The following is a 22,593-nucleotide window of genomic DNA, read 5'->3' as shown; positions in this document are numbered from 1 at the left end:
AAAAGAGATGCGCTGCAAATCACTCTACCTCCAAAATCAATACTTAAAATAACTACAAGCACAGAGCTCCTTGGTCAAAACATGTAGTTAATGCTACCAAAAAGAAATCAGACCAATAAAGTCCAACACTGAAGAAAAAAAAAAGCATGAAGAAATATTTTTTTTAAAAGGAAGATAGAAATGAATTTGCTGCGGGTTGCAAATATACACAAATGTCACCACCTAACCAGACTGAGTGGGCAATACATTGTAAAGACAACATCTGCACACTGACTTGGGCTGCTGATCTCCAGAGTGATCTTTAAAATCTGATAGGCAAAATATTTCAAATTTGTAACTGATTAAGGAACAGCACACACTTTGATTTACACAATCTAATGAAAATGCAAGGCAGTCACAAATTAAAGCAGCTCCAGGTCAGGCTTGCCAGCTGGGTGGACAAACCTTACCTGGGGCAGTTCCGAGGCCGCAATCACACACAGCCCACCTAGAGTGCACGTTGGAGTCTTCTCTGGGAGAAGGGTCTGCAACTTGACAGCCCACAGGCACTCCTTACTACAAAGAAAGTCAGGGCAGTGAGTGCAGCCCAATATGGGCCTTTCTGGTGCCAGTCAGAAAAAACAAAACCACAATCTACCAATCTCATGGCACCTTTTTAGATTGGCAAGGATAAGATGAGAAGGTTTGCAGAATCTAGGAAGTCTCACAGGTGCTAACATCACTCCTAAGTTTGAGGAACAGCAAAACAAGGGTAGGAAATATCTCAAGGTAATTGTAGCTGCTGGACTGGACAAGCAGAAAAAGATACGCTGTGACAGATCATGAGGGTTACTGAGGCGTGGCTATATGAATAGATTGAAGGGGCTGAATCAAAAAAAAACCACTTAAGTACTACACTTCACGTGTAAATATACTTGGACCACTGATGTTATTTTTTCCTATAAAATTTTGGCTTCTGCTCTTTTCAACACCCACCCAGTTCCCCCAAAACTTCTACCGACCCACAATTGCAACCAACCTCTACAGGTTGCTTGAAGTCAAGCAAATGGCGTAGTGGGTAAGGGAGGAGAGAAAAAAAAGATGCTTTTGGCACTGGTGGCATAACAACAGAGGAAATTACTGTCTATGGGTAATAACCACTGAGAGGCGAGAGAAGTAAGGTATATGAATAGTTGGAAAAACTTATGCAGAAACATTACTCTTCATCCACTGTCAAACTAAAAATACTTTTCAAGTACAAAAGTCTGCCTTGGGCCCAGTTCTAGTCGCTATTTTTTATTCAAGACTTAGATAATGGAAGAGAAACTATACTTATGAAATGAACAGTAAACATAAAACTGAAAGGTCTGCGAGCTTTCAGAAGGAGAGGATCGCATTTCTAAATTATATAGCTGAATGTGGAAGACAGCTTGAAAGCTGAGTCTTTACTTCTACAGAAGAGAAATAAAACATGCACTAAAAATGTGGAACAACAGACTATGAAACAGAACACAGACAAGTTTACTGGGCTATAATAAATCACAAAGTATAAACCAGTAAACAACATAATGTGAGAAAGAAAGAGGCAAAGCCCAGTTCTGAGACACGCTGATAAGGAAATTGTGCATGTGCGAGAAGATGATACATTCCTCTAAGTACTGTGAAGTACCTGCTGAAACGATCTAGTTTTGGACACCAAAACTAAAGAGAGAGATTTTGGATTGTCCAAGGTTGATCAACAATGACAAGAGATTTAAAAACAAGACATCTAAGGAAAGATGAAAGGAATAGGGTCTTTTTAGTCCATAAGAAGAAGTAAGTACAGAGATTTGACAGCATGTTCAAGTCAAATCTGAATTTTTTGTTCAAAGAATCACTACTGAATAGAATTGGCTTAACCTGTATCAATTAAAATATATTGGGGAAACAAAAGGAAGAGGACTTCCCTAATTAAAGCTGAATGAATGGCGAGTTAGAGATGGCATAATCCCCATTATGCATGTATTTTAAGAACAGGTTATGCAACCCCTGTGTGGGAAAACAAACACTGGCTCAATTCTGCCAACAAGGATGGACTAAGCTGATCAACATCTCCTTTAGTCCAAGCTGCAGCCCTAACAACATCCCTAAAGTTTAAAAAAAAAATTATCTGCTTTCCATATGCATAGTACTGGACTCAGTGCTATCATAATTCGAACAAAGGCTAACATTTACTTCTTCATTGACACGCTGTTCTACAGAGCTCCTAAGCTTAAATTGTTAGGGATTTCTAAAAGGAGAAAAAATGTTAGAGTAACAGGCTTACCATAAACATCTTGCTAGTTTGAAGCTGTTGATAGAAATCCATACCACTAAAGACAGAGCCAATAAGGGCCTTAACTCTCTAAGAGATTTAAACCAACTCCAGAATATACTCCACAGAATTACCAGCTGGTAACAGCATCTACTTGAGGATTCCTATTGATTTCTCAAATTCTCCAAATTTGTAACAAATACTGTGAAGCTATAGGGCGAAATAATAAAATTATTCAAACAGTAACTAATACTGAACAACACAAAGGTTGAATACAGCATACAAGCTTAATTTGACTGTTCGACGAGATAGATGGGAGATTCTTAGAACTAAGAAATATCTCCTTGTCCCCTCAAAATAAGACTTCCAATGTTGAAAGTTAATATGGAAAAGCAAAAACTATTCAGATTTAAGTTCCTGCAGCCTACATGGGACGGCCTGACACATTAGAAAGAAGCACCTTATGAAAGCTGATGATCCTACTTGTGTTGTATTTAACTACCTAACATGTAGCGGTTCTGGATTACTCTTGGAGGTGCACGTTGAAGGATGAAGGGCAATGGAAATGAGTAGTAATGAAGGAAATTCAGATTAGATATTAGGTAACAAAAAAAAAAAAGTTCAAAATGCAATAGCCAAGCATTGGAACAAGCATCTCCAAGAGATGTGGAATCTTCATCCTTGCAGATACTTTAAACAAACCCTGATATCCAAATCACAGAATCATAGAATAACCAGGTTGGAAGAGACCCACCGGATCATCGAGTCCAACCATTCCTATCAAACACTAAACCATTCTCCTCAGCACCTCATCCACCCATCTTTTAAGCACCTCCAGGGAAGGTGACTCAACCACCTCCCTGGGCAGCCTGTTCTAGTGCCCAATGACTCTGTGAAAAATTTTTCCTGATGTCAAGCCTCAACCTCCCCTGGCAGAACTTGAGGCCATTCCCTCTTGTCCTGTCCCCTGTCACTTGGGAGAAGAGGCCATCACCCTCCTCTCCACAACTTCCTTTCAAGTAGTTATAGAGAGCAATGAGGTCTCCCCTCAGCCTCCTCTTCTCCAGGCTAAACAACCCCAGCTCCCTCAGCCGCTCCTCATAAGACCTGTTCTCCAGCCCCCTCACCAGCTTCGTTGCTTTTCTCTGGACTCGCTCCAGAAAGGCAAATGTCTGATGAGAGGCAAAACAAAAGAATAGGACTTAGGCACAAGGCTCAATCACATAATTTTTTTTAATAACCAAATACAACCCAATGTATTCTGTTCATTGAACTACCTGCTAGATCTTGGAAATTATTCTTATTGAACAGCTGAATAAAGAATGGGGACATATTTTTCTGTTAAATATTGCCTTTTAAATTTTAAAATTTAAACAAATTTTGAATTTGTTTAGCCTCAATATTCCTGTGACTTGTTATCACACTAGTCTAACAAAGTCAAACGGCATCTTCCTCCATCAGGCAGTTCAAAAAATTCATACTGACTAGAGGCTCCGGCCCCATTTTTCTAGCTCTGAATTATAAATTTCTTGGATGAAGTGAAGTTTCAAGTCAGCTACTTCCATTCCTGTCATCCACGGGGGCATAGCTGCCAGTGCAAGAGTGGAGATGGCTAAGGGAAATTGCCATTAATGAGGCCCTGTATTAGCTTAGCTGAGCTATAAAGCAATCTTTTCACTGCTGTAAAACTCAGCTTGGAGGCTTTTATGTTCAAGGATTACATACTACCTGTAATTGAAGAACCTGCTCAGTGACACTGCTTGCTTATATGAGGTGGGCGTAGATTCGTATATTGCATCAGGGTCATAAGCACCTAAGAGACCGTTAATTAGAGGACCTCAGAATTATCTTTGTATCTCTACTTATTGTAACAAAGGCTTTTGCCCAGTGAAAAAACCAGCTCTTTCCTACTCTCTACCACTTTACCAGCTATTTTTAAGCAGGAAAAAAAAAATTCTTTTCAAAACACATCTAGGGCATGCTTCTGTAAGCAGCAGTGCCAGTTTCAAGATCCTCCTCTACCCAATGCCTGTTGGTTTCAGCTGTTTAAAGTGGGCTGGCATAAATTAAAGAATATGGACAGGAATAACCAGCCAAAACCATGGAGTGAAAAGACAGACAGATAGAAGGAAAAAAAGACATTGTGCAAACAGGTGTAGGAAGCACTTCTACTTAATGTTTTAATCACAGTACTGAAGTGGTGGGGGAAACATAGCTGGCTTGGCCTAGGTTGCCTAATAGAAATCTGTGATCTGTGGCTGTTTTTCTCCTTCCCCTCAAGGAAGCTGTACAGACTGAAGATATTGAAGAAGCTGCATTCAACAGCCAGAATGAAACTGGAGAAGACACTTCAGCAAAGCACAGGAAAAACAACTTAAACACTTTTTAGAGAGAAAAATCCACTCTCTTTGCCGGGACCTTTCCCACCTTTAAGAGGGCTCAGTACAGGGAACACAAGGATGTTCCTGAAACCAGCTTCCAATAACTTGAAGTCTAAAATACTTTCCCTAGTTCTGCAGCACTTCATAGTCCAGATGATGCAACAAAAGAAAAAAAATAATGCAGTGTGTTTATGAGACTTTCCATCTTAAAATCTATTCACATTGGATCTCCCTGGCTTGGAACTCCTATAGGAATTTTTCCAGGCTAAAGTTCAGCTTGACGCACAAAGTTGAAAAAATCTCTCTGGTCATATTTTACTCTATAGACAAATGCAATGAAAACAAGCAAACAAAAATCCACAAAATTCCCACCACAAAACAAAATAATCCAAACATTTTATTGTTAATAAAAGAAATGACAGAAAACCCCTCTATGCTTCTCTTATATTTATAAAGCCCCTTATGTCTACTCAGTTTTCAAATGCAAGAGAAAATTCAGAGTTTATGCTGCAGAGGTTTGGCAAGGAATCACCTAATCCCACCTCCGTTCTCTTCCTCAGTTGAGAAGGACACTAAAGGAAGGAATTGCTAATAGTGAAATCAATCCCTTTAGCAGGATGACCTCAACAGAAGTTTTATTAACCAGCCTACACCATTTTTCATTGTCAGCATACTCAGGCATTTGGGGAGGCATAACAATCTGCACGGGTCTTGGTGGGAAGAGCAGAGGTTACCAGAAGGAAGTGTTTGGAGGGCATATTACCAGAGCTCTGTGTACACGGCTGAAACATAAGCTGCTTTTCTGCAAGCAAGCTCTTTTAATAGGAATCCAGTTTATTTGTTTATTCAGAAGCAGATGGCATCCTCTCAGGATGCTATGCCGAACATGACACACAAAACAAGTATATTCATCTGAGCATATTTTTTCTAATCAACTCCCTGCTATTCAGCATTAAATGACAAACAAAAATTTAGTCTCCAGAGTCTGGTAATACTCTAGGCTAGCTCAAGCTAACTCAGGATATAGCAGTAAGTGATGAAATGTAATGACTTGTAATACACTAGAGCACAGAATAGTTGACCTCAGCGTCTTTTGACTTAAATATTAAATAAAAAAAGCACTCCGATCATAAGGGGAAAAAATTACAAATTGCAGTCTCTGTGCTGATGAGCACACTCAATGGACATACTCTATGACCTAAAGTTGGAAGTGCCTAATGTAACATTTTGTATTTACACAAAGGCAAACAAAAGGCAAGAAATCCTATCATAAAATATGTTAGTAATAATGCCATGCAATGACTGTACTGCAGCGTTCTGCATGACATTGCTGATAGCTTTCATATTAGGTTTTTACGCAATTCCTCTTGAGTCATGACCTTTAATCTCCATTCACTGCAAGTTTAAACAACCACTACAAAGACTTGTGGAAGGATATAATGTTAAAGAAAGTATTATCACTACATACAGACAAAACATAACTTAGATGGAAGCCAAATACTATGAAATACTCCCCTTTTCCTGATCTTTTCTACTCCAAACCTCAGCTCTGGGACCACTATGTGACACCTGTAATAGATACTAATGATTTCCTTTTAACAGAGAAGTCATATACATCCAAGAGTGTTGATGTACAGAGGTTAATTTACCATACAATAATACAGTGAAGTACACCAAAAGCAAATAATTCTCTCATTACAGCCTCATACAACACAAAAATAAAAATATAAGGTATTCCCACAAAGAGAAGTGATTTTAGAATTTTTTGCATGTAGGATATGCTGGTCCTACTATTTTACAATAATTTAACAATTTACTAGTTTTGTTTTTAAATAAGAATGCTGAAAGAATACTAGTACTGACTCAAGGAATTTGTGTGTTATGGGCTGTACCAGGGTGGTCCAAATTCAGCAGTCACTGCATTCACAGCCAGCTTTTAAGGTCCCTTTCCCTTCCTGCCAACTTCTTTCCATTGCCTCCCCTGCATCCTCACACAAGATCATCACCTATGTAAGGAGGTCATCCCCACTCTTCTCTCTGTCCCATACAAATAGCCCTGCTTTCCATTTCTTCCACCGGCAACAGCTGCTCCTGCACACACCATCCTGAGACTGCTAAACTGCTGCTCAGGAGGGGATGGCTGCCAGGACAGCACACAGCTGCTGCAGGAAGCATGGAGCAGCTGCTGCTGCCAGCAGCTTCCCTCCCACAAGCAGGAACTGCAAGCCTAAGTCCCTGGGAGGCAACGGAAGGACTTCAGGACTTGGACCACACTTGCTGCTCAAAGGGTTCTTCATCTCCTCTAGGAACAGGCAGCAGGCTTCACAGATGGATGGATCCTCTGGGCCCAGCTCCACCTGTGACCTGCCTGTTGGGATCAACTACCATGTGCTGTATGTTAGAAGAGAAACAAAGTAGAATCTATTGCCAAATTAACTGCATCTCAAGGAGACCGGTATCCAAAGTTCCCATAATCAAGAATGATAAATTTTACAAAATCATAGCTGTGTTAGTAGAAATTTTAACATTCTTTTTCATCTTACCTTGATAAAGGCAAATTAAGTAGGTAAATATAAAAGTGTTAGGGTGATTACTCTATTTCTTACCTATTACTTACTCTCACTTTACTTTATTTTCCCTGAACATGAGTAAAAGAGCAAAACTTTGGTTTTGTTTAATACATAATTCTTAGTTTTAGAAGGGCCTAGGCCATCATTATTTGGATGGTTTTGCCTAACTCAAGCGTCCTTGAAAAGATTAGTCTGCTTCTACTTTTCCTCTGTCTGCAACATCCAGAAAACTATAAAGACTTACAGGTACACAAATATCACTGGAAGTTGCCAAGAAAAGTTAAAACTTCAATGTTTCATATTTGTCAAGTTTTTCTCCTTTAGTTTTTCATATTGAAGTGGATGTCCAGACAATTTCCAAGCACTGCCAGCCAGTTTAATTTTGTGTTCTCTCTCCTCTTCTGGCAACGCGCAGCTGAGGCAATGATCAAGAACCCTCCAAACAGCACTATATATGCCAAGCTGCCAAGTTTCAATCTTCCTCCTTGGTCTGGCTCTTCCACAACTAACCGTATGGAAATCCAGCCACCTAGCAGCTCAACACTAGTGAAAACCTACCAACCTAGCTGTTAAGAAATAGCTATTCAGACCTATCTACACCTCTCTTTTTCCTAGTAAAAAAATCCCAAACTCTGAATGTGCATTTCATAGAATACTAAGATTTTTAAAAATAATTTACCCCCTCACCCATTATAACTGATAAATACTGAAATCAAGGCAGTCACTTTTTGACTTTACTTTTTAACTACTACCTCATGAGAATAAGACCTCCTCTGCAAACTAGGGAGCTTAAAATTCACCATAGATAAGAAAATTTAGAAGTAGCAGAGGGTGTTACTTCCCCCATTAAGAGAAGAACAGAATACAGTCTCATTCTCATTCCTTCCTCTGATGGGCTTCACCTTGACTAATTCTAGATAAAAGTTTCTTTCCATGAATTTAGATATACTGTGAACAAAATTTCAAATCAAGACTTCTTCACATTTCTTCAGCTTATTATGCCCCAGTTTTGAAATATACGACCTTATTTTAAACCAATCAATTAAATGCCTGAGCATAAAAAACTAACACTGAAACGGTACTGTATTTAATTTGTTGATTCGATCAAAACAGTCATTCCACGGTATCTAACTGATGTAAATCAGACTGATTTGAGGTACAACAAACACTGGGTAGAGCACTTCCAGGATCTCACACCAATTTCTGCAAAATCTACATGTAAAAAAAAATGAACACCAAACTGATTTACCTACCTAACCTCACCCCCTACAAAAAGATTTTACTCCTTCTAAGAGAAGCCACAGTATAATTAGAGCAAAATTACACGAATATCTGTGAAAACTGGACACGCACCAAGGAACTTACTGACCTATAAACAAGGTCTGTAACAGCACATAACAACGACATAAATATCACTCTGCACCAAAAGAAATCCTCTTTAACTGCTATGGATTGGCAGGGATGCTGGACTATCCCAGTTTTCATCCAAAGGCTCAAAAACCCTCCCCAAGGGCTTTCCCTAGCCCTGACATAGTGATGCCAAACTCACTCCTATGCTGATGCTTCAGCCCAGGGTAGGGGGAGGGCAGGTCCAGTGCTTCAGCCAGGGTGCTCAGCCAGCAGACAGAGAAACCAATGAGCACATACAACTAGGGGCAGAGAGAAGTGCTTTAGAAATAGAAATACATACTGAAACTGTATCCAAAGGCCTATCCAAAGAATATATGAAGAACTTACAGTAGGAAGATAGGTTAATATTTAGGTATAATAAGAAATATACATATTTTAAAACCAACACATAAGAGACAAACATTTGAAAATGTGATCATCATGTTTAATTAATCTATTGGAAGATCATAACATAGTTTATTCTTATGCTGGCTAAATATTAAAATATTAGATAAAATTACAGCAAATTCTAGGGATATTAATGCCAGGTCACCTACAGATGCACTGAGTGACTTTTATGCAGGTTTATGCTAAAATAATTTTTATTCATTATTACCCCCACCCTTTTTAACCTGAGCATATGTAAATATATGGCCTATTTGTATTATGTTACAATAATGCGTTTATAATTTATAATACACAATAGGGCAGCAATAATTTCTTCATGTTACACTTCAATTGAAAAGAATCTAGCGATGTATTGCTTTCTCTGGGGCCTAAATTTCAACTGCCACAATTTAAAACAATATGATATAAATTAATTTGAAAATAGAAATAAAAATAAAAATAATTTAAAAAACCCTAGGAATAAATCCAACTCTATTATAAGAATTTGCTGTCTTTAAAAAAAAAACAACTCATGCAATTGCAATTATGTCTTATATTATTTTGTTAATCAAACTTCTGTATTATTGATACACATAAAACATTTAAAAGAGCATGGAGTGTTCCTTAACATTTAATGAATCAATCGCTAATCTACTAATATATTCTATTCAATTATAAGATGACATTTCTAACTGGACTATGCGAACAGTAACCCTTGGCTATTACATAATATAACAAGAGGACTAATAATTTTTTTTAAGATGACCACTGTGCCAGAGTAAAATTTAATACCAGAATAGAAGGTACCTATGAGCAAAGTTCTTTAACATACCATTGCAACACGATTATTTTTTTTCTCAAAGTGTCACGGCAAGACAAAGAGTAAAGATCAGTTAGGGATACTGATTGTTTTGACTTGTATTACATTACCAGAAGACTTGGAGCTCAGCCTCTAATGTTAGCTAGCTACATCTGTATTTGGAAATGGAAACCAAAAGAACGTCATCACCTCCCCATGAATTCAATAAATATAATAGGTATCTAAACTGTCAATTGGAAAAAAAAAAAAACCAAAACCAAAACAAACAACAGAACCCCCAAATTATGCCATTGATTTGTCATGTATCTTAAAGGCACTCATGCTTGAATAATTTTACCCATTACTTTCAAAGCTCATTAAGCATATTTATTACTTTTTCCTTTTACTTTACAATATCTAAAGGGTTGCTGAATCTAGCATTCTAGAATGAGGAAGAAAACCTTTTAAATAAATATTTCTTATGATTCTTAAGAGCAGAAACATCAAGCAGAGCTAAATCAAGTTCAGAAAACACTCATTTCAGAGGAGTTATTCCGGAATAGGTCTTGGATTCTGATCCATAATTTGGGCAGCCACTCCTTTTACTATCATCATCGCTATCCTCCACTACGTGAACATTTGAGAAAACCCATTCTCTCACTGTATAGTTATTGCAAAGCACACATTTTTTATTAAGTGTAAGATCTTTATTGATTTTTACTCTTTTTTTAATGGATCCAACTAAGTTGACTAAACTTGACTGAACTTCTTTTTTTCTCCCTCCCACATATTTAAAAAAAGATTTTTCGCTGCTTCATTGATAATGCCCAGAAAGGTCATTTTTAAAAACAGCCCCCAGCCTAACTGACTACTCAGGATAAAGCTGATGGAACAAAAAGGCACCATCAATGTGCGAAGCAAAGAAATAAGAAAGCATAATGTCTCACTAGCTTTCTACAATGGTAATCAAAGATGTAACTTTGTTTTGTATAAACTTTTGAATATTTAAAACAAGTTTTCAAGCTAATTGCCTACACATGCATGGAAAATAAAAACAGATGACTCTCTAAAGAATGCAGAATAATCAGTTATCCTTCCTATGCAGAAATTAAAACAGAAAATCACAAAACACACAGTAAATTGTTTTAAATACCCATTATTACCATATTAAGTTTTCCTACTTGTACTAATGTAAGAAAAAAAACATCTTTGATTTCCTTGGTGACGGGGTATTGCCCTGCACTGCCACAAATAAAGCTGGTGATTGTGTGAAGATGTAAGGGAAGCCCTAGCAGGATGTTCTTTCCATAAGCTGAAAATTAATTTTTAATTAATTTGTCAATAAAATGCTATGCCCGGTACAATAAGACTTAGATTTACATTTATAGTTGGTTTCAATTCATTCCTGTATTTCGCAAATGTGCCCACTGAATTTTAAATCCATTCAGCAAACCAAAGGATGAGGGGAGAAAAGGATGAGGGAAAAATCTCTTTACACTGACTGGATTTTTGACCTGACTTTCCCCTGAAAAAAAAAAAAAAAAGAGGATCAATGAGAAATCAGTATTCTTTACTTAGATCATCCAGATTTTGTGAGGGTTTGGTTTTTTTTTCCCAAATGATTGGTTTATACGGTTCTCTAAGCACTTTTTAAAGGATGTCATATATGGATCTAGAGTGGAGAATGGTCCTTCACAGCAAGGACCTCAGTAGGAACCAGACTCGAACTCTATCTGCTTACTGCTTTTCCAGTGCCTTACCTAATATTCTAACTGGACAATTATTAGAATCTCTGAATGTTTGCACAATATAAAAGTAATTTCACAACTAATTGTTGAATGAGCTATTCCATACATAATAATGGCTAACAGTGCAGAAAAGGGGATAAAAATCCTTGATTTTCAGGTATGTCACAAAAAGGTTCCTTACTTCTAAGGCAAGAGAACTTACATTCTTTGTAAAACTATACCATTCCTATAAATACAGTTTATTCCCATCATCCTTATAAATGCTTACAGTTATTTAAAACGTTTGTTATCTTTTTATCTCTTGGACTCAAATACATTTTTGCAAACAGTTTTCAGGACTAAATGGAAACTATATCGAAAGCTATGATCTTTCTGACTTGAATTTGACACTCTCTGATTTCCTTAGATATTCCTTTGTCTTAGTAATTCAATTCCAGAATAGAAATTTCCAATTAGATCATTCATTATTTCACCGTCTCTAGAATGTCTTTCTTTTCTACAATAATCATGTGCAAACCTTCCAGTATTCTCTTCATATACATGATTTTTTATTATTATTATTATTATTATTTTATATCCTCTTTTTTCAATGTTATGCCAATTTTCATCAATGGCTTGGCCTAGATTCACCCATTAAGTACACACTGGAAGTTCACCTGTAGACTTCTCACAAGGAAGGCAACCAGCACTCCCTCTCATTCTAGCCCATCTTAAAAAACATAGAACATTTCAAGCTGAAATTTGAGGGAAAGCAGTGCTAAGAAATGGAAGACACTATGCCAGCCCACACATACTATTCACTCATTCATTAAACAACAAGCTTGACTGAAAAGTAGCGACAAATATGTGTCATAGAAAAACCTTGAGAACTTCTTTAGTTCAATATTAAGCCAAGTCTTCTTGGAGTTGCCCTCAGCAGTGTTTAGGTATTCCTGTCTCCATCCCGGACAGGAATAACAACTCCGTTTAGGAGCCAGCAAGGAAAATGATCAGTTCAAGTTATTTTCCTGCTGTTTATCACATTGCTTAGCTGCCCGCTTTAGATATGTCCCTCTGAAGTTTGTTTTCTTAAGGAATAAATAATGTTCCTCTGAAAGTTTTGTACATTTGCTGCTCACTGCATTTTTTTTAACAGATCATTAATAAATGTAAATAAGCACAGCTCCTCTTACAAATCTATGCCATCCCACTGTTAACCTTCTGACATAACTAAATGAAATATTAAGCCTGTTCTGCTTTCTATCTTCCTAGCCAGTTTCTTAGAAGCCTTTTGAAGCACAACTACTTACTTCCTTTAGTTGTCTCATTTAAGGAATATTTCCAAAGAAAATAAATGACAATCTGTAATTCTTTACCCACTGTTTCACTGAAACATTGAAAAAACTCCTAATACAACTGTAAGATGCTCGTTCTCCTCCTCTTCTACATTAAATCTCCAAACTTCCCAGTTTTCAGATGTTTTCAAACATAGAATATTCTAGTTCAAAGCATTAGTGTTTATGATTTAAAGTGTTTTGAATTTTAAATACTAAGTAAAAAACAAAAGCTTTTTTATGCATTCTAAGATCGCAAAATTAAGAAAACTGTTACTAGAGAAGAGTTAACTGTTTGATAATTTGGAGGCTAATGCATTTTAGTGAGTGTCCTTAAATGCATTTACAGTATAAATAGTATGTGCAGCAGCTAATTAACTTATTTTTATTTTAAAAATTCATACAGTATCACAAACATACAGCTTCAGTATTTATTTTTTAAATAAAAGAAGAGAACTTTGCTGTATTATTATCAATAATAATAACAACTCACAGCAGCACTTTTGGATCATTACGATGGTTTTGAGTACTCCAGCTTCTCTGGCTGAGTAGGAAGCACAGCTATCCCAGGGTAATACAGGATCTGGCTATTTCATTAGGTTTCATTATGAAAAAAAGGCTTTTTTGCAATCACCTGTAACATGCAAAGCTGTTTCCAGTTTTCCTGTTTTTAAAGCAACTAGCTTTTTCTCTCAATTTTCTCTTTCCTAAGCATTGATGGAGAAAACCCCTGTAATAGTTGATTTACTAATTCTTTCTATGATATTTTCTCCCACCTGTAACAGTCTCCCTATGAGGATATTTTCTTGGTTGAAGATTTAACTGTACTCTCATTATATCCCCTTTTATTTTAAGTAGATAATGTGATCTAGGCAAATCTTTCCTGAACCATATTATGATTGTTTTAGTCCTTTTTTTATGGATTTTTTTGTATCAGCCTATTAAGATTAATCTTCTTTTCAGGAGAACAGATTCATAATGACAGTTTCTATAGCAAACACATTTTATCCCCTTCACAGCTTTAACGGAGACAGGAGATGTAACTTTTTAAAAAACTAAAACAGCAAGAGACAAAATGTTGCTGGTTGCTCTGCCAAGCACAACTGCAAAACCCACCATATTTCCGATTGCACTTCACATTTCTGCTGTATTATCAAAAGCTGTTCTGAAGTGGTATCTGCAATTCTGACAGTAGTGGAAGAAAAAGAAATTAATCTAGCTCAGCACTTTTGTTCTATGATTCAGTCTGATCTTCGCCACATTTTCTCTGCATAGATGTATGCCAAGTAGGCTGAAAGTGAGCCTTGTAAAGAGTCTTTGCTTCATTGTGCTTCATCTTTCCTAAGTTTTGACACAACAGGTATGACAAATGCATCCTCAGAAATTTTGTCTCATATTGGTACAAGTACTGTAGGAAGACATAACGACTGAGTAGTCAAGAGAGATTTAGACTCCAGATCCTCAGTCCATATAAACTGAGGCAACGTCAGAACAACTGCACAGCTGAGAGCATTATGTTTACCAGAAGGCCTGCAGGGGTAATACAAATATCAGTGAAAATATTTTTCTGTCAACTTAGGTAGAGGATTCTACGTCCAAACTGAGTCTTTCTTGCTTGAGAACTTTCTGTTTTGTTTTGGTTTTTTTTTTTTTTCAAATACACTAAATCCAGACTTCACATTAAAGGTTTTTCAGGGACAGAAATAAAACAAGGAAAAAGCATGTCTCTGTCTCCATCCCCAGGGACACATCCTCTCCCTCACTGTCACTTCCAGAAGTCTGATAAAAATATAAAAATAAGACTCTCCTTAAAGAAGCAGTTGGTTAGTCCATATTATAAGCTGGGGTTGGGGAAGCAAGGGAAAAGAATGGGACCACTCTTTTCAAAGTAGCTACCTTTTACATCAACTTAGTTGTATCAAAAGTCTACATCAACACTGCATCCAACTGAGGCATCTCTGTCCTGAATAGTGGAGCATGGCAGAAAGCAGAAAAAGCAAGGAATCAGTCACTTACATCGTATGTTCTCAGGAAGATCGCCAAAACTCAAGAAAATCTGCACTTTAATTCTTTATTGTTACAATAACCTATTGACATATATCAATATGCCCCAGAAAATTAAAGATTTTCATAAGGAGTTCAAAGTTCTAGAGCATCACATAAAGTCACAATAACTTGTAGCAGAAACGGCACAAGCAATGAGGCAGGGAGAGGGGAGACAAAAAAAAAACCCAACCCAATCAGCATGGGGTGACAGATCAGTTTTCCGCGTAATACAGACCATCAAGTCTACCATACTACTTAACATCTCTGCATTTATGTGAAGCCAGAAAATACAGATAAACGAGAAATTGGAAACAACTCAGAATATTATTTCAGTTAAGGGTAAAGAAGCTGAAGAACTTGAAAATTACTTAACAGTAATACAGATGGAACATTTGATGGTAGCTTAAAATGTTGCAATGCAGTACATAAGGGAAGTAATAATGTGAACTCTTAAAGAACAGAATCTAAATGAAACGCACCTTCTGAAGAAAAATAAACCACCAAAGGTGTCTTTAAGGTTGATTGAATGGAAACTGTTTTACTCTTTACTCTTATGGATTTACTAAATCCATACACAATATAAAAGATACAAAATTACACACTGCTGCATTTGACAATGAAGTTTAACGAGTAATTTCAGAAGTTAGGCAGGCTTTACAAAGGACTTTAACCCACTCCATAGGCTTTTGTTTGCACTAATAAAATACTTGGTTGCTTTCCAGATCGCTCAGCAGAGATCAAGCCACCATCCAAGTGAAACACAAACACATTGAAAAAGGAAGTTCCTGTCTTGGGTTTTTTTTTGAAATCACATTTTACTACTTAACCAAAACAAAAACAAACAAAAGGAGGGCTCAAGGCTGCTTTTGTCCTTTCAAGATGCTAAAAAGAAATCTGACAAACTGTAACACATCACCTTAACTTTCTTTTAGTTGCACTGTCCACTGTAATTCGCACAGTGATGAGCTTCTGTGACTCTGCTCTCACTTTTGGATTTTGAGATGATTATACACATAGATTACGGTCCACTAGGGCAATTAATGTGGTTCACACCCAACATACATTTGTCAACTGCAACACTCTTCCCATGGAACTCGCAAGGGCAGACTAATAAGCTGTGCTAGTGACAGTGGACTGTTTCTTCAACACAGGCACAGACACAGGGAGTAAAGTAAATAGGAGAATTTACCTGGAAGGGAAATGGGTGAGCTGCCCTCACCCTAAGGAACAGGGAGCAGCTGAACTTCTTTCAGCTTGGCTTGGTATTGTATTGAGAACATATGTTTCTTCCTGGTCCCTGTTGCCTCTGTAAGTACTTTTACACTTGCTTGGTTCCCGCTGAGACTAAAGCTATCAGACACTTAACGAAGCAACAGCCACTATTTTCCTGAGGTGTTAAGAGTGGATTTTTGGTTTTCTGAATCTGTGGGATTTAATCCAATAAGCTCCTTTGGGTAAGGGAGAGAACAGGTAACAAACAAAACTTAAGTTCAATAATTTTTCTCCTAATGCCAGGCTTTTCTTTTAGTGCCAATACCATTGTTTTGAGATAAAACCAGCACCATTATCAAACCAAAAAATCAGCAGACATCCTTGTTCCTTTTAGACTGAAATACTCCACTCATCTTTATATTGTCAGACAGCTTACTGGTCCAAAAGTTATTCACCTGGACTAATATGTGCAAGGAGGAAGATGCTAATGCCACTGTGCATGCTAGTGGTGCTTGTCTGTCTAACAAGTGATGTAATTCATTACATTTCTTGTATTTCTTCTTTTCTCATAATACAGCCACCAGCCTGCCTTATTCCAATTATAATAACATATGCAGCTAGATGTACTTTTCTTGCTCATTTTATTATTTGAGGCTCTGCATGCCTTTCTGCTCAAAATCTCCCTTCTTGTGGCATTTATTCTCAATTACATCCACATGCTGGACAATGTTAACTGAAAAAAAACCATAGCAACTATAAGGTGACCCAGAAAGAAAAAAATAGAGCAAGGCAACTAGAATTTGTGAAACAATGGTATTCACCTGTTTTATGGTCAAGTTTTCCACGTGGTGAACAATCAATCCAGTCTTTTAGAACTTTCTAAAATTACAAGACAAGTCTCTAGCCTTGTATGACTGACAGATTAGGTTCCCTATACAGTTTCACTCCTACTCCATTAAATAGAGCTTTTCTTCGTATTTATGAGTGTTCTATGCCTAAAACATTTGCAATAAAATTCCAAAGCTATTTCTCTATTCAATTCTGATGAGGGAAGCTTTCAAAAACTTTAAAGGCATCAGAACCTATTGTTAAACATGAAGCCACTTTTGTCTTAGCTAGTTTTGAGTAATATGCATTGCTTGTAGGTACCATTAACATCTTTTCAATGACATTTCTGTTCTTTGGTAGTATTTTCCTGTTTCGTTCGTCCATTTAAGGATCACTTCTATTAACTTTTACTAGCAGCTGATAATGACCACATATTTCAATAAAACAGAACCACAGCAATGTTCATTCAGTGACCTATTGTCACCTCTTCCATATATCACCCTTCTTAGACCTGTATGCAGCATACTATTCCATCAACTCTGTTTCCAATGCTAAGCCTTTAAAATATGAACGTTCAATACAATGATTTTCTTTGCTAAAAATATACTTTGGACAGCAGCTTGATTTTAGTGTGCTGAAACCACCAGCTCCCAGAGCAAACATTACTGTTATTTTATTCCCCTAGTACCCACCCCTGCATATTTGTATAAGTATTTGCTGGTTGTCTTTTCTGAGACTATAGGAAATTTGGAACAAGGACCACATCATGGCAGTTTGTCTCATGAAAAGCATATCTAGGTGTTACAATAATACTAATGTTTCCTAGTAATTGCAGTCATGGGATTTTCCTATGCATACAAAATTTTTTTCCTTGGTATGTGTTCTTATTATAAATGAAATTTTAAAGCAAAAATCAAGGCTGAGGAAAACAAACAAAGAACACACTAAACACTGAAGAGCTTCACCACCCTGAACAAGGACTAAATACAAGTCACACAATTCAAAAGCAGTCACAGCATAATCTCAAAATTAGTCATACTGTTTTCATATTACAATTTTTAATGATTTTTTCCAGTATTACTTTAATGTTTATTTTTTAAAAATCAAAATCTAAATCAGCTTTAATTCAAAAAATTTTAGACAACTTTTTAACTGTAATATGTGTTTTTCTAGAATCTTTCAAAATCGTACTTTCCAATTAGTGATTTCTGTTTGATCAACTGAGTTTTTTCAACAAAAATGTTTTGATAAAAAATTCCTAAGCCAGCTTAAGTAAAGAGTTATTTTTCAAAACACGCTTTTGTCTTCCTGACAGCATCCTCCATGTAGAAATAGGAACTCTTAAAATTAACAGAAGGTGTATGTGGAGGAGGTGGGAAGTTTGGAAAGACTGCTCCAAACACCAGATCTATCATCTGTATTATTAATATGTCAGATCTGGTGCATATGATGATAAGGGTATGAATTTGATGGTGTTTCTGTACAATGAATACCTCTCATGATGTATGATTCCTGAGGTGGTGTCAAAAATGTGATGAGGTGTCCATTTAAGACAGAAGGAATGTCCTGAGTAAGAAGGAATGAAATGGGATCCTGAACCATGACAACCCCATGCAGGGGAGGGAGGGAAGCATCGATTTAATACATTTTAATGAATAGCAGTGTGACGTTAAAAATAGAAACAGCAAGGAAAAGAGCATAGCTTTAATGAGGAGACAGTGAATATGTAAGTTCAGAAAGCTCCAAGACCAGGCTCTAGGAGACAGGGCTGCCTCTCTTGGCTTCTTTCTAAATAAATGTCTTCTCTGGCCATACAGAATGGCTGAGACGGAGCCTGGGCTTCCGTGAGAAAGACAAACAGTCCAAGAAATCCTAAACAGCTAGGAAAAGAGGCTTATGTCAGATAGAAATGCAAATATTTTTTATTTTGCAACTTTTTTCCAATTTTACTGCCTGATTTGGATGTTATCCCCAAAAGTGTTGCAGAAGAGCATAACCACTTGCAAAATCATAATAAATTTGGATATTTGGCAGCCATTTCCTATCAGACTACACAGCTCAGCTTGGGGATTGGCAGTGGTGTATCAGGACAGAGAAGCAAAGCCTCAGTTAATGTACTTGAACTAATATCCCTCCTGCGGTGATAAAAGGTGGAAACAAATAGCATATTTTTGGGTAACCACATATTGTGACTATCTCCTTAGCACTCTGTTTTTGATCTGTACCTTAAGACCACGTGAAAACAGAAGTGTGAGAAAAGTTTCATATTGCCATCATTCCCAGGGTCAGTAAGTACCTTTGAATGTTCAGTGCCCAGAGAGATGCTTTTGAAGAGCTGAAGGAGGTAGTGGGAACTGAGGAAATTGCAACGTCTCAGTGAAACAGATAAGGTACTTCAGCCAATATTTTATATGTCACTTAACAGATAAGGTACTTCAGCCAATATTTTATATGTCACTTCCATTCCTGTGCAGGTTTTTTCACTTGATGCCCTGTAACCAGGCCCTTGCTGTACCAATGTTACCAGAGTGAAAGGTTGGTGGGAATTAGTTAATAATTTGTGGTTACAGATCTACCTAAGAAGGTCCTTTGTGTCCCAGGTTTATTTCTGAATGTCATGAGGCAAAAAAAAGGATGCTGAAGGCAACACTTACCAATCACTTCACTAGGAACAACGCTATACTCCAAAATGCATATTTTATCACAAAACCATCACACGTGCAAACAGACTCCTCTACCTCACCTTCTCAGAAAACTCACATGCTGGCATCTCATGCATTTTCCCCTCCTGCTTTGTTTACATCCTCCGAGAGTTACATTCCTTCTTTAGCCCATGCAAAGGAAGAGATATTCCTGGCATCCGTGTGTGCATTACCATGGTTACCTAGTTCATCTGCAGCAAAATGGGTTGGTCCATGACCTGACACCAGCTCCAGGAGCATACTCCTCCCTTGTCCATTGCTCCTGCTGCAGCTTTTTTTTCCTTTTTTTTTTCAGAAAACCGGAATGCACTGGGGCACCCAACACAAACTCTTCCAAAGTTTTCAACACATTTTTCTGCCTACATAGTTTGTACGTAAATGTGGGGTTTGGCAGGCCCAGTCCTTGGTTTTCAAGCAATTTTTCCAGCAAGCTGTCATCGATAGCATGCCTGAGAATTTACCCACTGCATTGTATTTGAGGATGCAGTGTTATACTTGAAAATTTAGCCTCAAAAGCATGCTAATGAGAACACTTGTGACTACATAACAACCCAAGTCTGTCAGGGAAGAACAAATCTTGGGGCAAGAGAATTAGGACCATGAAGACTTAAGCAAGGTTCTCAGTTAGATTTGGGGAACAAATAGTCTCCTCCCACAAAAGCAGATTGGGTTTCATTAGTATCACAAATGTTACAGTACCCCATGAAGAAACTATCATCTACTTCCAGGCATTAAACCTAAATAAGCTGTCAATATCAAATGAGGTGTAAACAACAAAATATTGATAAAATATAACAAAGACAAAATTTAATCCAGGCAGAAGGCAGGTGTTGTTCTACAACTGGCTCAAATTTTCTCTGACACAAAACTTACCAACTTTGTTTTTTAAGCAGCATAATTCTCCAAGTCTTTTTTTCCCTAGGCAACATTTATAATAAAATAGATAAGATAAAATATTATGAAGAATCCCCGCTCACATCATTCATCTACTCCTATAATTCATGTTTCTAATATTAATAACAAATTTGACCTATTTAAAGAAACTTAAAGCAACAATGTAATCTCTGGAAGTGATACAAGGAATGTGCATACCATACAAGGTCAAGGCAAACTCAGATGTATCTTATGGTGATTCTGAAAACACAAATACCAATGAATCTCTGTGAGGAAACCTAAACCTCACAAAATTTGAAATGGGTTTACAGTCATATAGTTAAGTAAAATAAAGTTGCAAAGTTCTCCAGACTTGAAACAGACTCAGTAACTAGTTTACATCTGATAAGCAAAAAATATCAGTCAAATGAAAAATGCACACAAAAATGACCAACTCATACACATACCTTTTCCATTTATTGTTAATGCTGATGCAATTGTGGCTGTTACTGGCACTGGCAATTGTGGCACTAACGGATGTATCCTTGGTCGGCTCCCCATCCTAGCACGCTCTGCACCAGGTCCTAATAAAGCTCCCACTGGTTTTTCTGCTGCTACTCCTGGTGCTACAGAGTCTTCTTGATCCTGCTCTATATGGTCCATTTTATCCGGGCTTTCATTTTGGAAACCATCAACTGTTGTCCGGCTCTTAATTGGACTTTTGGGTACTAGAATTTTAATACCTGATTTTGCAAGGTCCATATTTTTCCTTCCAGAAAGAGATGGTGAATTGTTTTTCCGGAACTTCTGGGTTGCAGAAAAGAGTTGATTATTTTTTGACTCATGGTCTTTACCCATGACTAAAGATTTAGTGGATGTCTTTGAAAAAGAACTATTGGTAGATCTAGATATTTGTTTTCTGGCATTATTGGGAGAGGTCCTGTTTGTCCTGGTTAATGTGCTTTCTTTTTGCTTTTCATTGTGGCGTCTGTTAAATTCATGTATATATTCCTCACAGTTAACAAGGTGCTGTTCTGGCTCCCAAGTGTCATCTTCGCTCTCGTATCCTTTCCATCGCACCAAATACTCTGTTTTCCCCTTCTTGTTTTTCCTCTTGTCAACAATTCTCTCTACCTGTTAAATAGGAAAATTAAACATTAGACATGGGCAGACATATAACTTGAGTGAGCAACTTGCATGCTAATAATTTGTTAAGTGTAGATAGATTTAAAAATCCTCTTGTAGTTTTGCAATTCTGTATTGTAGCTCTATAGCTTAGAGTCTCTTCACTGCTTACTGGAATTACTCTCTTTAAACTTCAGATTGTTTTTTCCATCTCATAAAAGATGTTCTGAAATGCCCAAAGTGTCCTTTAGTATGTATTTTGCATGCACAAGAATCTGAATATGACACGTGACAGTTGACAATCAGCACTGGCCCCAACAAAGTTTTGACAACAGCTTCAATGTGGATGCAATTTCCCTGTCTGAATATAGAGATCATGTTTAAATACCTGGCGTAAACACAGCCTGTTTACCTTACAAAACTTATTAATTTGATATTGTTCGAATAATTTCCTTGCTTAGCATAAGGCCTATGCAAGAATCTCTTTCATACAGTGAGATATCCTTTAGCTACCATGACAATATAGTACAGCTTAGAAATAGGGGCAAATGCAGAAGATATTTTTTTTAGAGGCTGTTCTTATGAAAACAGAGAATTTGTTTTGGCCAGTCTTTGATATACATACTTGAACAAATTACTGTGCCTCACTTATCTGCAAATAGAGATCATATTTATGTCACAAGTATTAAGCATGCACATGCTACAACTAGACGTGGGACCCACAGGCTAGAGGAATTCAGGCAGTAGGGTAAAGCCGACAGGGCAGACAGCAGCAGCTGCAGGGACAGAGGCTCATGCCTTGCACCAAAACTCATGCCAGTTGTGCTAGCCCTGAAGAAAGGGAATTCTTTTACAGAAGAAGACATGCAAGTGCAAGTCTAATCTTAGGATTTATTTTTATTTCATTTTTCCTATTCAGGTTGATCCTTCTGGTAAATCTTCCAGTCC

At 37.2% G+C, this 22,593-nt stretch overlaps 1 protein-coding gene across 1 annotated transcript in view; it reads right to left on the bottom strand.

Annotated features, from left to right (window-relative positions):
- The window catches only part of CDYL (chromodomain Y like), a 100,683-nt gene that overhangs the window by 33,705 nt on the left and 44,385 nt on the right, over window positions 1-22,593 (bottom strand). The window contains exon 2 of the mRNA XM_069853594.1: window positions 20,988-21,654. Coding sequence (XP_069709695.1) covers window positions 20,988-21,654 — 667 coding nt within the window. The remainder of the gene's footprint in view (window positions 1-20,987; window positions 21,655-22,593) is intronic.

The sequence above is a fragment of the Phaenicophaeus curvirostris genome, chromosome 3, assembly GCF_032191515.1.
Source record: "Phaenicophaeus curvirostris isolate KB17595 chromosome 3, BPBGC_Pcur_1.0, whole genome shotgun sequence".
NCBI lineage: Eukaryota > Metazoa > Chordata > Aves > Cuculiformes > Cuculidae > Phaenicophaeus > Phaenicophaeus curvirostris.
Note: the sequence above shows the minus strand (reverse complement) of the source record. Positions and strands in the feature narration are given on the sequence as shown.